The 12,452-nt window shown below is 45.6% G+C and overlaps 1 protein-coding gene across 3 annotated transcripts in view; it reads left to right on the top strand.

Moving 5' to 3' along the window:
* The window catches only part of CTNND2 (catenin delta 2), a 950,773-nt gene extending 938,740 nt beyond the window's left edge, over nucleotides 1-12,033 (top strand). For all 3 annotated transcript variants that reach the window (XM_007456448.1, XM_007456447.1, XM_007456446.1), the window contains 2 exons: nucleotides 2,116-2,189; nucleotides 11,157-12,033. In XM_007456448.1, the coding sequence (XP_007456510.1) occupies nucleotides 2,116-2,189; nucleotides 11,157-11,414 (332 nt within the window). In that variant the 3' untranslated portion in view covers nucleotides 11,415-12,033. The remainder of the gene's footprint in view (nucleotides 1-2,115; nucleotides 2,190-11,156) is intronic.
* Nucleotides 12,034-12,452: the final 419 nt, after the last annotated feature.

Below are 12,452 nucleotides of genomic sequence, written 5' to 3'. Positions count from 1 at the left end.
CCCTACAAGTTGACACTTTGCTCGGACACATACATGGCAGAGCACCTATGAAGACACGTGCTTCATGTATCCAGAAAGGCCACGAGTTCAATCTCAGCTACACAGTCTCCTTTAAACAGGTGAAGTGCGCCAAAGAGCAGGAGGAAAGAACTTCCAGTAGAAACATCTTCAGCTCGGAAGCCACAAGCACAACAGGGAGGGAGGCCAAGGCTATAAAAATGCACATTCTACCAAAAAAAAAAAAAAATGTATTTTATTCTGAGTAATAGAAAAAAAATTTCACCTTATCCTTGGAGTAACATTTTCCATCAGCAGGTTATAGCTCTGAAGGCCGATTTTTCTAAGGTTTAGTCATTCATTCATTCACTCAGCAAAGAACACACTCACTGTGTGAGCATCCCTCAAGGCCAGGCACTGTCCCAGCTGCTGGGGCAGCCTACAAAGGTGGCGGGACAGTCCTCATGGAGCTTCTTATCTCCTAGGTGAAGGGAGGTAATACACAAGGTAAACACGAAACAAACTCACTAACAAGGTAGTAGCACTTGGCGTTGAGTGTGATGGTGGAAATAAATGGGGTAATGAGATAGAGGGCCCCAGGTGGGCAGGGTAACTTTAACTAACACGGTCAAGGAGGAGACGTTTGAGCTGAAACCCGAATATCAACAAGGAGAGATAGTCCAGAGGCTGGGGCAAGCAAGTTCCAGGGAGAAGCATCAGGAAGTCCAACATCCCTGATGCAAAATAAATTTGGATGCTCAAGCCAGGAAGGAGGGCCAGCACAGCCCCCTGAACTGTGGGAAGAAGAGCAGGAAATTCTGCAGGAAGTCAGGACGGGACCAGATCACACGGAGCCTCGAAGACCATAAGGGCAGGGAACTGAGTGACATAATCCGGTCTGTCTAACATGATGATCGCTCAGGTGATGGGAACGGGGGGATGAAGGAGCAGGCTAGGCAGAGTGGAAGCCGGGCCATTGAGAAGAGGATGCTGTAGCAGTGGTCCAGGCGAGGGATGGCAGTTTCCATGGTGATGCAGAGACAGCAGTGATGGGCGTTCAGCCAGAGAGTCTGTCAGAGTGGTCTTTAAAATGGGAAGTGGGCTCTCAGCTCTCACATTCTAAGCAGAATTTCCCAAGAGGAGTTTTATTGCACAGCTATTATGTGCTTTTAGTAATAAACATGGGTGGAATGATAGATTATACTGACTTGGTGGCCTGTATCTCTGAGAGAATAGATGGTGTGTCATCCTATTTTATGATCCCATAGATACTGGAAGCAAAAGATAAATTTTTCTTGATATCTAGAGTGTTTTAGATACCCGCTGACACTCTACAGACAATGTTTTTTTCCAGAGCTTTCTTAAACCAAGACCTTTTAGCAGCTATGAGGGGAGTCTTGCCCTGGGCCCTTCCTCTAGGCCTGTGACAGCAGCCTAAAGGGCCCCAGGTGAGGAGGCAGGCAAGTGGGCATCTTGCCCAGGACTTTGGAAGCTGCTGGCAACCGGAGGAGACCTTCCTTCCTTTTGTCTAGAACACAGGCTGGTCACAAGACAGGGTGGGAGTCTCCCGTCTCTGTGTTGAACAGGACTCCGAAGCCGCAGCCGCCCAGATGCGCAGGGCAAAGGCGGGTGGTGCTTCCTGCCCATCCTTCAGGCCGTTGAGAAGTGAACTGTCTCAAAGATGATCAAGCACTTCTGTGAGCTCAAATTAGAAATTTCATTCTTGTCATTCCCCAGATAAACACTAAGCGGCCGATCCAGATTCCTGCATGCTTCAGTGCAGGTGACATGCTTTTATTATCTGCCAGTTTTCACCAGAAAACAAGGCCATAGAACTGGCAAGATGACCATCTGTTTGATGCACCTGCCTTGACCCCATCTGCAAGCTGAATGTTATTGCAAGAGGCTGACGTGCAACGGGGATTTTATAGAATAACTGTTCTTCTTTCTTAATGTCTGTATGTAAAATGAAGTGTTCAGGGCTAACGAATTTCTTCCATCTGGAATGATCCATGAGACACCAAGCTTTGTCAGGGCAAAACTGGCCTCGATAACCATCATTCCTCATTTGAAGTCTGGCGTTCGGTGCTAATACTTTTGTTTCTCTTTTGCTTTCAGCTCAAAGTACTGGAATTTCAACTTTGTATAGGAATTCATATGGTGCGCCCGCTGAAGACATCAAACATAACCAGGTAAAAGAGAGCTAGCACGTTGGTGTTCGTTTCTTCCTTCGAGTTCTGTGAAATATCTTGGAAGTGTAAAAAATAAGTTAGCTTCTATTTAACATGCATAAAAAATGGAAAAAGAAAATAATGGTCCCTGCTGCTCTCCGCTTACGTGGGACACGGCGTACATGTGGGTGGTGGCAGTCATCAGAACAGCCTCAGATTTGAAAGCAATCTTTTGTTTTTTGGCTGCATCAGGTATTAGTTACGGCAAGTGTAAGATGCTGGTTACTAGAAAAATTGTCTAATTACTAGACATGGATTAAGTAGCTCCTGTAACCCAGCCAATTCTTATTCGGAAGAAAGCATTCATTATACATGACAGTTACTAATAACATAGACACATCAAGTTCAGTGTAAACCACTGAATATACGGCATGGTGTTATGCCTCGCCGCTCAGGCTAGTGGGGAAACAAGCAACAACAGCATCACCTGGGAGCTTGTTAGAAACACAGAAGAGATGCTTCTCTGGCCCCTAACCCTAACCCTAACCCGTTCAGGGTCTTCTGCATCCGAGTTGCATTTTATCAAGGTGTCTAGCTGATCCGTGTGGATGTTGAAATTTGAGGAACCCTGGCTTGTAGATACTTAAAGAATCCATCTGTGTTTTTGCGTGTGTTTTATTTAGCAAATATTCGTTGAAGGCTCGTTTTCTCTCTGGTTCTAAGGGGAACTATAAAAGCAAGAAGGCACCACCTCTGCTCCTTTACTGATGAATAACCTCATACTTTTCCTTCCCCGTGGTGGTCATCACAGAAAGACTGACATTCTTTATAACTCTTGGCTACTGGTAATCGTTTCCAGAACTGGCTTCTGCTGACGCTCTAGATTCCTGCCATGTGTCATGAAAATAGTACTGAAAAGATAAACCTGAAAGCTGTTTACTTGATCACAGTAACCAGATGAAAGTCAACATGAAAGGGAAATGTGTGTTTTTGATCAGTTCTCACCACCCAGCAGGGCAGCATCTTTGAAGAGGAGAGGAACTCCCTTCCAGCAGGTAGAATGTCTGGTGCAAGACGGTTTCTAAGGGAAGAGGGAGGAGGACACAGTTCTGGTCTTTGCTAAAAGCAAAGAAGTCAGTGAATAAACAAACAGGGGCCTGAGCTCTAGACAAGAGGTCACCAGGGGTGGCCCCCAACTATTTGCAGATCAGCATGCCTACCCAAACATAAAGGAAAATGGAAATGCCAACTTTATTTATGGAAATCAATGCTTTTTCTTCCAGCAAATATCAGGTACAGTGAGCCAGTGTCTCCAGCTCTTAAAGATATTTGTCAGGATGTGATAGGACCCTGGTTTTGCATCCAAGAGCATAAGATCAGTCTTCAGCTTCTATAGGTCAAGAGAAGCTCATCACCAGAATCAGCCTGTTCTACGTCAGCCTTTATCTCCAGGGAATCCCACTATTGTTGGCAATGAAGAAACACCCTGGTGTGGCCCAGGGGTCCTTGGCATCGCACAATGTGGCTGAAGTACATTCCAACAGACTGCTAGATTTAGAGGACAGTCCACAATGGTTCTAAGAAGCACGTTCTTTTCACCCAAGCGTATTCTGAGCATTTAAGAAAATTGGAATTAACACACCAAGATGGCATCCCTGCCCCGAGAGAGTGAGCACAGCCTATTGTATGCAGCCTTTTCATTCTAGGGCCCAGGAGGCCCTAGAATGAACTCGACTCAACCTTGGTGTGAAACATCAAGGCCACGGTGTCTCAGGTGGATGTACTGAAACTCAGTCTGGATGGAGAGCAAGCTCTGAGCCACTTGTCAGCACAGGGGAGACGTTGCAGGCCGGCCCCCAGCAGAACTGAGTCCTGTTGCCATAGCTAAGTGCCATCATTATTCCCTCAGCTGGTCCAGCCGAGGGAAGGGGGCAACTGGACTGTTAACTCCATTCTAATATCAAACAACATTTTTGAATTGTCCACCAAAGAGAGTTGTTTTTTACCTCAAAAAAAATTTCCAAGAAAATCATTATGACACTCCAGTGACTTGAGAAAATAATAAAGCTTTTACTTGTTTTGGACTCTGTTATCAGGATACACTTTGACTTTACTTACAGCCTTCCCTCTTGGGAATTCGGTAAAGGAAGACCATCCTGACCATTCAAAAAAGTTGGCCATTTGCTCCTCTTCCAGATGGGTGCTTCTGGAGATGACCTTGTAAACAGCATCCATGATGTGGATTTTCTGCCCATGTGAGCATGGTTGGTTATCACAGATGGCTTTTGTTTTTGGAACTTTTCTGGGCTAAAAGCCACTTCACAACCTCATAGCTAGTAAATGGCCAGCTTGAAAAATTTAACCGGGAGGGATGTGCTGGGGTCCATTCAGTTTGGGTGTCAAAGCTGGGCCTCGTGAGCTTTGCAGAGGAGCCTGGACAGAGATTCATCTTAGAGAAGAAGTGATTCACCGAGGGAAACTAGTTTCAGGGGGATCTCTGGGATGAGGCAAAAGACAGTGAGATCTGAAAATAAGGCAACAGCCCTGGATGCGTGGCCAAGCAAGGGAGGGGCCGGGGCAGGAGCTGGGAGGCGGGCTTCCCCTGACTCAGCAGAGAAGCAGCCAGGCAGCTTCGCAGCTGTGGCACACCCCACGTGACTAACTGCCACTCCAGTTTCGAATCAGTGAATTCCGAGCATAAGGACTCCTAGAAGAAACAACCATTAGTGTGAAATAAGATTTGTGATCCTCGGTTTTATGTTTGGGGTCACAGATATTATTTTAAGAGTTAAGTACTCAAACCCTTCAAAAACCCTGCTGAGCTTCTACCAGTCTATCCCATACTTATAAAGAAAAACAGCATATTTAACCGTATCCCGCTGGCAATAGGATTTTTGTTCATAAACTAGAAACAAAGGGTTTTGGTGTTTTGCTGGCTGGTTTTCAAATTATTACTGACAACAATAAAAATGGCATCTTGAGTTCCTCAGTCTGGCTGCCAGGTGGGCAGGCAAATAAAATTATCCCCAGAGCTGAGGAAATTGGGATTCAAGGAAGGTAAGGGTTCGCCCCCAGTCACCCAAAGAAGCTCGGAAGAGGCAAAGACTCCAGCCTGGTTCTTCTGTCCTCTTGTCCCATGTGCCCTCCTGTATACCACTGGTTCTCAAATTTGAGGGTGAGTCAGGATCCCCTGGAAGACTGTTAAACACAGATTACTGGGCCCCAACCCCAGATGTTCTGATTCAGTAGGTCTGGGATGGAGCCCAATAATTTGTACCCCTAACGAGTTCCCAGGCGGTACTGATGCTCCTGGTCTTGGGACCACACTTTGAGAAGCACTGATCTTCACCACGGCCTCATTCATCGTATAATGACAACACCCTGAGTCTTCAGCTTTCACTGTGCAGTAGACTTTGAAGGTCTGTAGTGGGCGGCTCTTTCCCGCCTATTGTATGCAGCCTTTTCATTCTAGGGCCCAGGAGGCCCTAGAATGAACTCGACTCAACCTTGGTGTGAAACATCAAGGCCACGGTGTCTCAGGTGGATGTACTGAAACTCAGTCTGGATGGAGAGCAAGCTCTGAGCCACTTGTCAGCACAGGGGAGACGTTGCAGGCCGGCCCCCAGCAGAACTGAGTCCTGTTGCCATAGCTAAGTGCCATCATTATTCCCTCAGCTGGTCCAGCCGAGGGAAGGGGGCAACTGGACTGTTAACTCCATTCTAATATCAAACAACATTTTTGAATTGTCCACCAAAGAGAGTTGTTTTTTACCTCAAAAAAAATTTCCAAGAAAATCATTATGACACTCCAGTGACTTGAGAAAATAATAAAGCTTTTACTTGTTTTGGACTCTGTTATCAGGATACACTTTGACTTTACTTACAGCCTTCCCTCTTGGGAATTCGGTAAAGGAAGACCATCCTGACCATTCAAAAAAGTTGGCCATTTGCTCCTCTTCCAGATGGGTGCTTCTGGAGATGACCTTGTAAACAGCATCCATGATGTGGATTTTCTGCCCATGTGAGCATGGTTGGTTATCACAGATGGCTTTTGTTTTTGGAACTTTTCTGGGCTAAAAGCCACTTCACAACCTCATAGCTAGTAAATGGCCAGCTTGAAAAATTTAACCGGGAGGGATGTGCTGGGGTCCATTCAGTTTGGGTGTCAAAGCTGGGCCTCGTGAGCTTTGCAGAGGAGCCTGGACAGAGATTCATCTTAGAGAAGAAGTGATTCACCGAGGGAAACTAGTTTCAGGGGGATCTCTGGGATGAGGCAAAAGACAGTGAGATCTGAAAATAAGGCAACAGCCCTGGATGCGTGGCCAAGCAAGGGAGGGGCCGGGGCAGGAGCTGGGAGGCGGGCTTCCCCTGACTCAGCAGAGAAGCAGCCAGGCAGCTTCGCAGCTGTGGCACACCCCACGTGACTAACTGCCACTCCAGTTTCGAATCAGTGAATTCCGAGCATAAGGACTCCTAGAAGAAACAACCATTAGTGTGAAATAAGATTTGTGATCCTCGGTTTTATGTTTGGGGTCACAGATATTATTTTAAGAGTTAAGTACTCAAACCCTTCAAAAACCCTGCTGAGCTTCTACCAGTCTATCCCATACTTATAAAGAAAAACAGCATATTTAACCGTATCCCGCTGGCAATAGGATTTTTGTTCATAAACTAGAAACAAAGGGTTTTGGTGTTTTGCTGGCTGGTTTTCAAATTATTACTGACAACAATAAAAATGGCATCTTGAGTTCCTCAGTCTGGCTGCCAGGTGGGCAGGCAAATAAAATTATCCCCAGAGCTGAGGAAATTGGGATTCAAGGAAGGTAAGGGTTCGCCCCCAGTCACCCAAAGAAGCTCGGAAGAGGCAAAGACTCCAGCCTGGTTCTTCTGTCCTCTTGTCCCATGTGCCCTCCTGTATACCACTGGTTCTCAAATTTGAGGGTGAGTCAGGATCCCCTGGAAGACTGTTAAACACAGATTACTGGGCCCCAACCCCAGATGTTCTGATTCAGTAGGTCTGGGATGGAGCCCAATAATTTGTACCCCTAACGAGTTCCCAGGCGGTACTGATGCTCCTGGTCTTGGGACCACACTTTGAGAAGCACTGATCTTCACCACGGCCTCATTCATCGTATAATGACAACACCCTGAGTCTTCAGCTTTCACTGTGCAGTAGACTTTGAAGGTCTGTAGTGGGCGGCTTTTTCCCTTGTGTTAGGAATACGTTCAATTTGTGGGCGAACTCAGTGAGGAATACAAAGAAGTCTTCCATCAGCGTGCTACAGGGGTGGGAGGTAAGAAGGAGCAGTGTCCTTCGTAACTTACACTAAACATTCTGCTGCTGAGGAAAGCTTTCAGCTTTCAGCAAGGATGACTCTGTGGGAGCAGAAGCCACAGGGCGGAGCGCCGAGAGTGTGGACCCCAGTGATGGCCACGTGAGCCAGCTGGTGGCACCTGCCCTTCCCAGAGAGGACGCTGCCTTAAGCAGAGCAGACAACAGCCTCAGGCTCCTTGGATGTGCCAGGGCTCCTCTGGACCACAAGAGACTCAGATTCAGAATACACCACTGTGGGATATGAGCATCATTCCACCTCCTTTACAGAAATCTGGCTTGTCCACACTGTATGATGTTAAAAAAAAAAAAAAAGTGCATTTATTTTAGCTCCTCTACGGGGAAGGCTGGTATTGGGGAGCATTTCACCTGCCTAATCTTGAACACTGTCAGATAGTCTCTTAAAGTAAATGACAAAATACAGCCAACATACCTCTGCAGTGAATGCATCTTATCAGCCAACATCCATACCACTGGGGCCAGGGAGCAAATTTAATGCCTTCAAACACAGCTCTGCCACCATCAGCTGTTCTGGGTGGTTCATTCACACAAATTCTCTGAACTGCAGAACTCAACCTGAGAAGGGGGTGATATGGGACCTTATGAACAATACGAATGAACTGAAGAAGGTAACTCCTGATATGAGACTAAAATAAGCTTGTGCTCAACCCAAAAATGTCCACCAGCCAGAGAGAACATAGCAGCAGTAAGAAATTTGAAACAGGCTGTGCCAGAAAAGAAAAAGAAGAAAGAAGCAGCCACCGTGGAGGAGGGCCACGAGCCTCGTAAGTAGGCTTCGCCTGAAGACCTCCCAAGCTCTAGCACTGCCCCTCCCCTGGTTACTGAGACCACCACAGAGAAGTCAGGCCTCATCTTGGTTTCCTTTGTCCATGGCCTCCCTTCTCATCACAGGGTCTGGAGTCAACTCAGTGAGGCTGCCTGCCCCCCGAGGTGGAGCCACCTTGGCTCAACAGAGACTGTGCTCCTGTCTCAGAGAGAACATGGACTTTGGAGTCAGCTAGGTGTGCATTCACATCCCAGCCTCACCCCACCACGAGCCATGGCATCCTGCACAAGTTTCTTATCTTCTCTGACCTTCAGTTTCTTCATTATAAATTGGGAATTGGATGGATAAATGGATGGATGGGAAGGAAGGAAGGAAGGAAGGAAGGAAGGAGGGAGGGAGGGAGAAATTGAGAGAGAGGAAGGGTGGAGGGAGAGAAGGAGATGGATTAGATAGATAAATAGGTAGATGATAGATGGATAAATGGATGGATGGATAGATATACAGACATAAACATGCATCCATATATGTATGCATACATACATATACAAGAGTAAACAAAGAAGAATTTGTTAAATGTTGAATATAGTGCCCACTGAAATAGAGCCAGTAAATTCTAGTTCCCTCCCTGTGTAATTTTTCCATACCTCCCAACTCTAATTCTTTGTATGCTCCACACTTGGGTAGCAGCACTGAGATGCAGCGGAGAAGTTCCACGTAGCGCTCAGCTCTTCAAAGACCAGCACAGGGCACCTTAGCCTATCCCAGTGATCAGGTACACGTGGTCTCAGCAATGTTTAATTGCAGATGTTGAAGTTCCGAATGTCCCCCTCATGACCAGGCTCTTAGGCTAACACACATTTACGTTCTGAGGACTTTCACAGGCAGACAGAAACCTCATTCATTCAGCCACCACTATCTGGAAGTGTGAGGCCTCCTGGATGGCAGCTATGATGAAGTTCACCGCTTCTTTGAAGAGCAGGTCGATTACTAGTGTAAATCAATTACATATAAAAGAGGGAGTTTCGCTTACTTGAGAGAAGAATTACGGGCAGGCCATTAGAAGCATTCATTCACACACAACGTGCTAATTACAAATCATTATCTGCTAACTAAGACCAATTTCTAGAAGATGTTTCCATGCTGAACCTTAGTTACATTAGTAGGGAATTACCGAGTCCACTGGCAGGTGATCAAACTGTGCTTTTTTAGGAGTGTTCCATCGTTCCCCCCAGACCTCCTGCACAATCATTGCTTTGTGGATGCCATTATGCAGTGGCTGTGGGGATGGTCCTTCCTCCATGCCTTGTGGGTATCCTCACTTTGGGAGCGTGATGCTTAGGAAGGGACCGCAGAGGCAGTGGGAAGGGGATAGCTAGACCCCCAACATATAAATGCTAATTATCAGCCTATGAACACTGTCTGTTTTACTGTCCTTAAAGCCAAGCAGAGGGAACTAACTAACTAACTAGACTTCACATATCCTGAAGAATCTTGTGGTCCCTTTAGCCCCTAAAGGCCCCCTACATCAGGCAGTAACCTGCAGAGGACAGGAATGGAAACGTGGAACACTGAGGTGGGCTGGGGGACATTGGACAAGTCTGAAGACCCCTCTCCCCTAACCAAAGTCTTCATAATCCCACATTATTCTCGAGTCCCATCAATTCTTAATTGAACCAAGTTAGGAAATGTTTTGGTTCTCCAGAGCATAGAGTATTTGAAGTGGATTCCCTCTTCTTCTCACATGCTTCTCTGTATCCTTCTGAGGCTGTGGTACCTGGTCACTTAGGCAGGTGTAATGGAATGGCCCTATTACCAGGAAGCCTCCATCCTCCAGAGAGGTATTGATCACAGCCCTCCGACCTGGCAGGAGGATGCCCAAGTGACCATTAGACCTTGTACATCTTCACTTTCTCTTTGTCTGGGATTACAGCACCCAGGCGTGATGGAAAAAATGCAGGAAAGATGAATGTAAATTACTTGTGTTCTGTAGTGTCTAGTGTATACCTCTTTAGTTTGAAAAAGGTTAATTAGTAAAATGGTTCACCTCTCATGGCAGTTTTGGCAATTTCTCAAAAAGTTAAACATAGAATTACCATCAGATCCAACAATTCCACTTCTTGGTACATACCCCCCAAAACTTGAAAGCAGGGACTCAAACAGAATCTGGTACACCCATGTTCACAGCAGCGTTATTCACAATAGTCAAAGGGTGGAAATAATACAAGTGTCCATCAGTGGATAAATGGATAAACAAATGTGGTCTCTCCATACAATGGAATATTATTTAGCCATAAAAAGGAAGGAAATTCTGTCACATGCTACAACATGGATAAACCTTGAGGACATTGTGTTAAGTGAAAGAAAGCAGACCCAAAAGGACAAATACTCTATTATTCCACTTCTATGAGGTACCTAGACTAGTGAAATTCATAGAGATGGAAAATAGAACAGCGGTTGCAACAAGCTGCAAAAAGAGGGTGGGATGGGGACTTAAGCTTAATGGATACAGAGTTTCTGTTTGCGATGATGAAAAAGTTATGAAAATGGATAGTGGTGACGGTGGCCCAGGCGACAAATGTACTTAATGCCACTGAATTATACACAAAACCATTAAAATGGTCCATTTTATGTTATGTATACTTTACCATAATAATAATTCAAAAAAAAAAAAAGATTACCTAGAATGATAGCGCATGGACTTAGGAACCAACTTGAAAAAGGAAAGTCAATCAGGAGAAGCTCGATACTGGTAACCGCATGGAGGATGTTCGGAGCCTTGACTTTGAGAGAGGGTTGAGCGCATCGGCGGCAGGGGAGGACGGGTCAAGGGCAAACGCGCTAACCCAGGTGGATCTTCTTTTCTGGGCAGGTTTCAGCACAGCCAGTCCCACAGGAGCCCAGCAGAAAAGACTACGAGACCTACCAGCCGTTTCCGAATTCCACGAGAAACTACGACGAGTCCTTCTTCGAGGACCAGGTCCACCACCGCCCTCCGGCTAGCGAGTACATGCACCTGGGACTCAAGTCCACGGGCAACTACGTCGACTTCTACTCCGCTGCCCGTCCCTACAGTGAACTGAACTATGAAACGAGCCACTACCCCGCGTCCCCCGACTCCTGGGTGTGAGGCAGGCAGCACCGGGAACAGTGCATGTGCATGCAAGACCACAGACATTGCTATTTTTCTTTTCCCCTGCAAATTTAGTTTGTTAAAGCCTGTTCCATAGGAAGGCTGGCATAACCAGTAAGGAAACATTAAGTGCTATTTCAGAAAGCTAAATGAATCGAACGTTAACTTGAAAGTCAATAGAAAGTGATCCTCAATCTGACCTTGCACAACACCTTTCTAGCGCGGGCTGGAGAGTCCAAAAAGTGCTTTCCACTGAATGTGGCTGAAGGCAGCACAGAAGGCGGTCAGGGTGACGGTTGTAAGCACAGAGGCACGTGGTTCACACACTTCAGAGGGACGGCTTCTCACGCTTTGTTTACTCTTCATCCGTTGTGATTCTAGGCTTCAAGTTGCACTCGGGTTCCTCTGTACAGCAAGATGTTTCTTGCCCTTTGTTAATGCATTGTTGTAAAGTATTTGATGTACATTACAGATTAAAGAAGAAAAGCGCATTGTGTATATTACACCAATGCTGCAGCGTTTCCTCATCTATGGTTCTAAATATTGCTTCAATTTCAAACTTTTGAAAGATGTATGGATTTCCAGTTTTTCTTTTCTTTCTCGCAGTATGTTTTAACAGAAAAAAAATTGGGAAAAAAGGAATATTTAGCAGTATTGTTCGTTCAGATATGTGAATTTGTTTGTGGCAACTAAGCAAGGCATTCAGCAGTTTCTGACAATTAACATCCATCATTCCACACTCCTTGTCAACAAAGTGCTTTTTCACTGCCTAAAATTTTAGATGTAGATATTTGAAATAGATTTTTTCATTTATACCAGTTTTCTTTATGATGATACAGTGTTAAAAGAAAATAAATTACAATTGATCTGTCATCCATATTTGCTAAGAATGTCTTTCCAAGGACCTATCTTACAAAACACACATTCTTCTCGTGTGTCTGTGCGTGTGTGGGTGTGTGTCCACGTATGTATAAAAATGACCTATGTGAGATTTTATTTGGATAGAAGCTATTTCATTTGCTGTTCATCTTGTTT

This window comes from Lipotes vexillifer, unplaced genomic scaffold, assembly GCF_000442215.2.
Source record: "Lipotes vexillifer unplaced genomic scaffold, Lipotes_vexillifer_v1.1 scaffold458, whole genome shotgun sequence".
In the NCBI taxonomy this organism is placed as follows: domain Eukaryota; kingdom Metazoa; phylum Chordata; class Mammalia; order Artiodactyla; family Lipotidae; genus Lipotes; species Lipotes vexillifer.
This window is presented reverse-complemented; position numbering and strand designations above follow the sequence as displayed.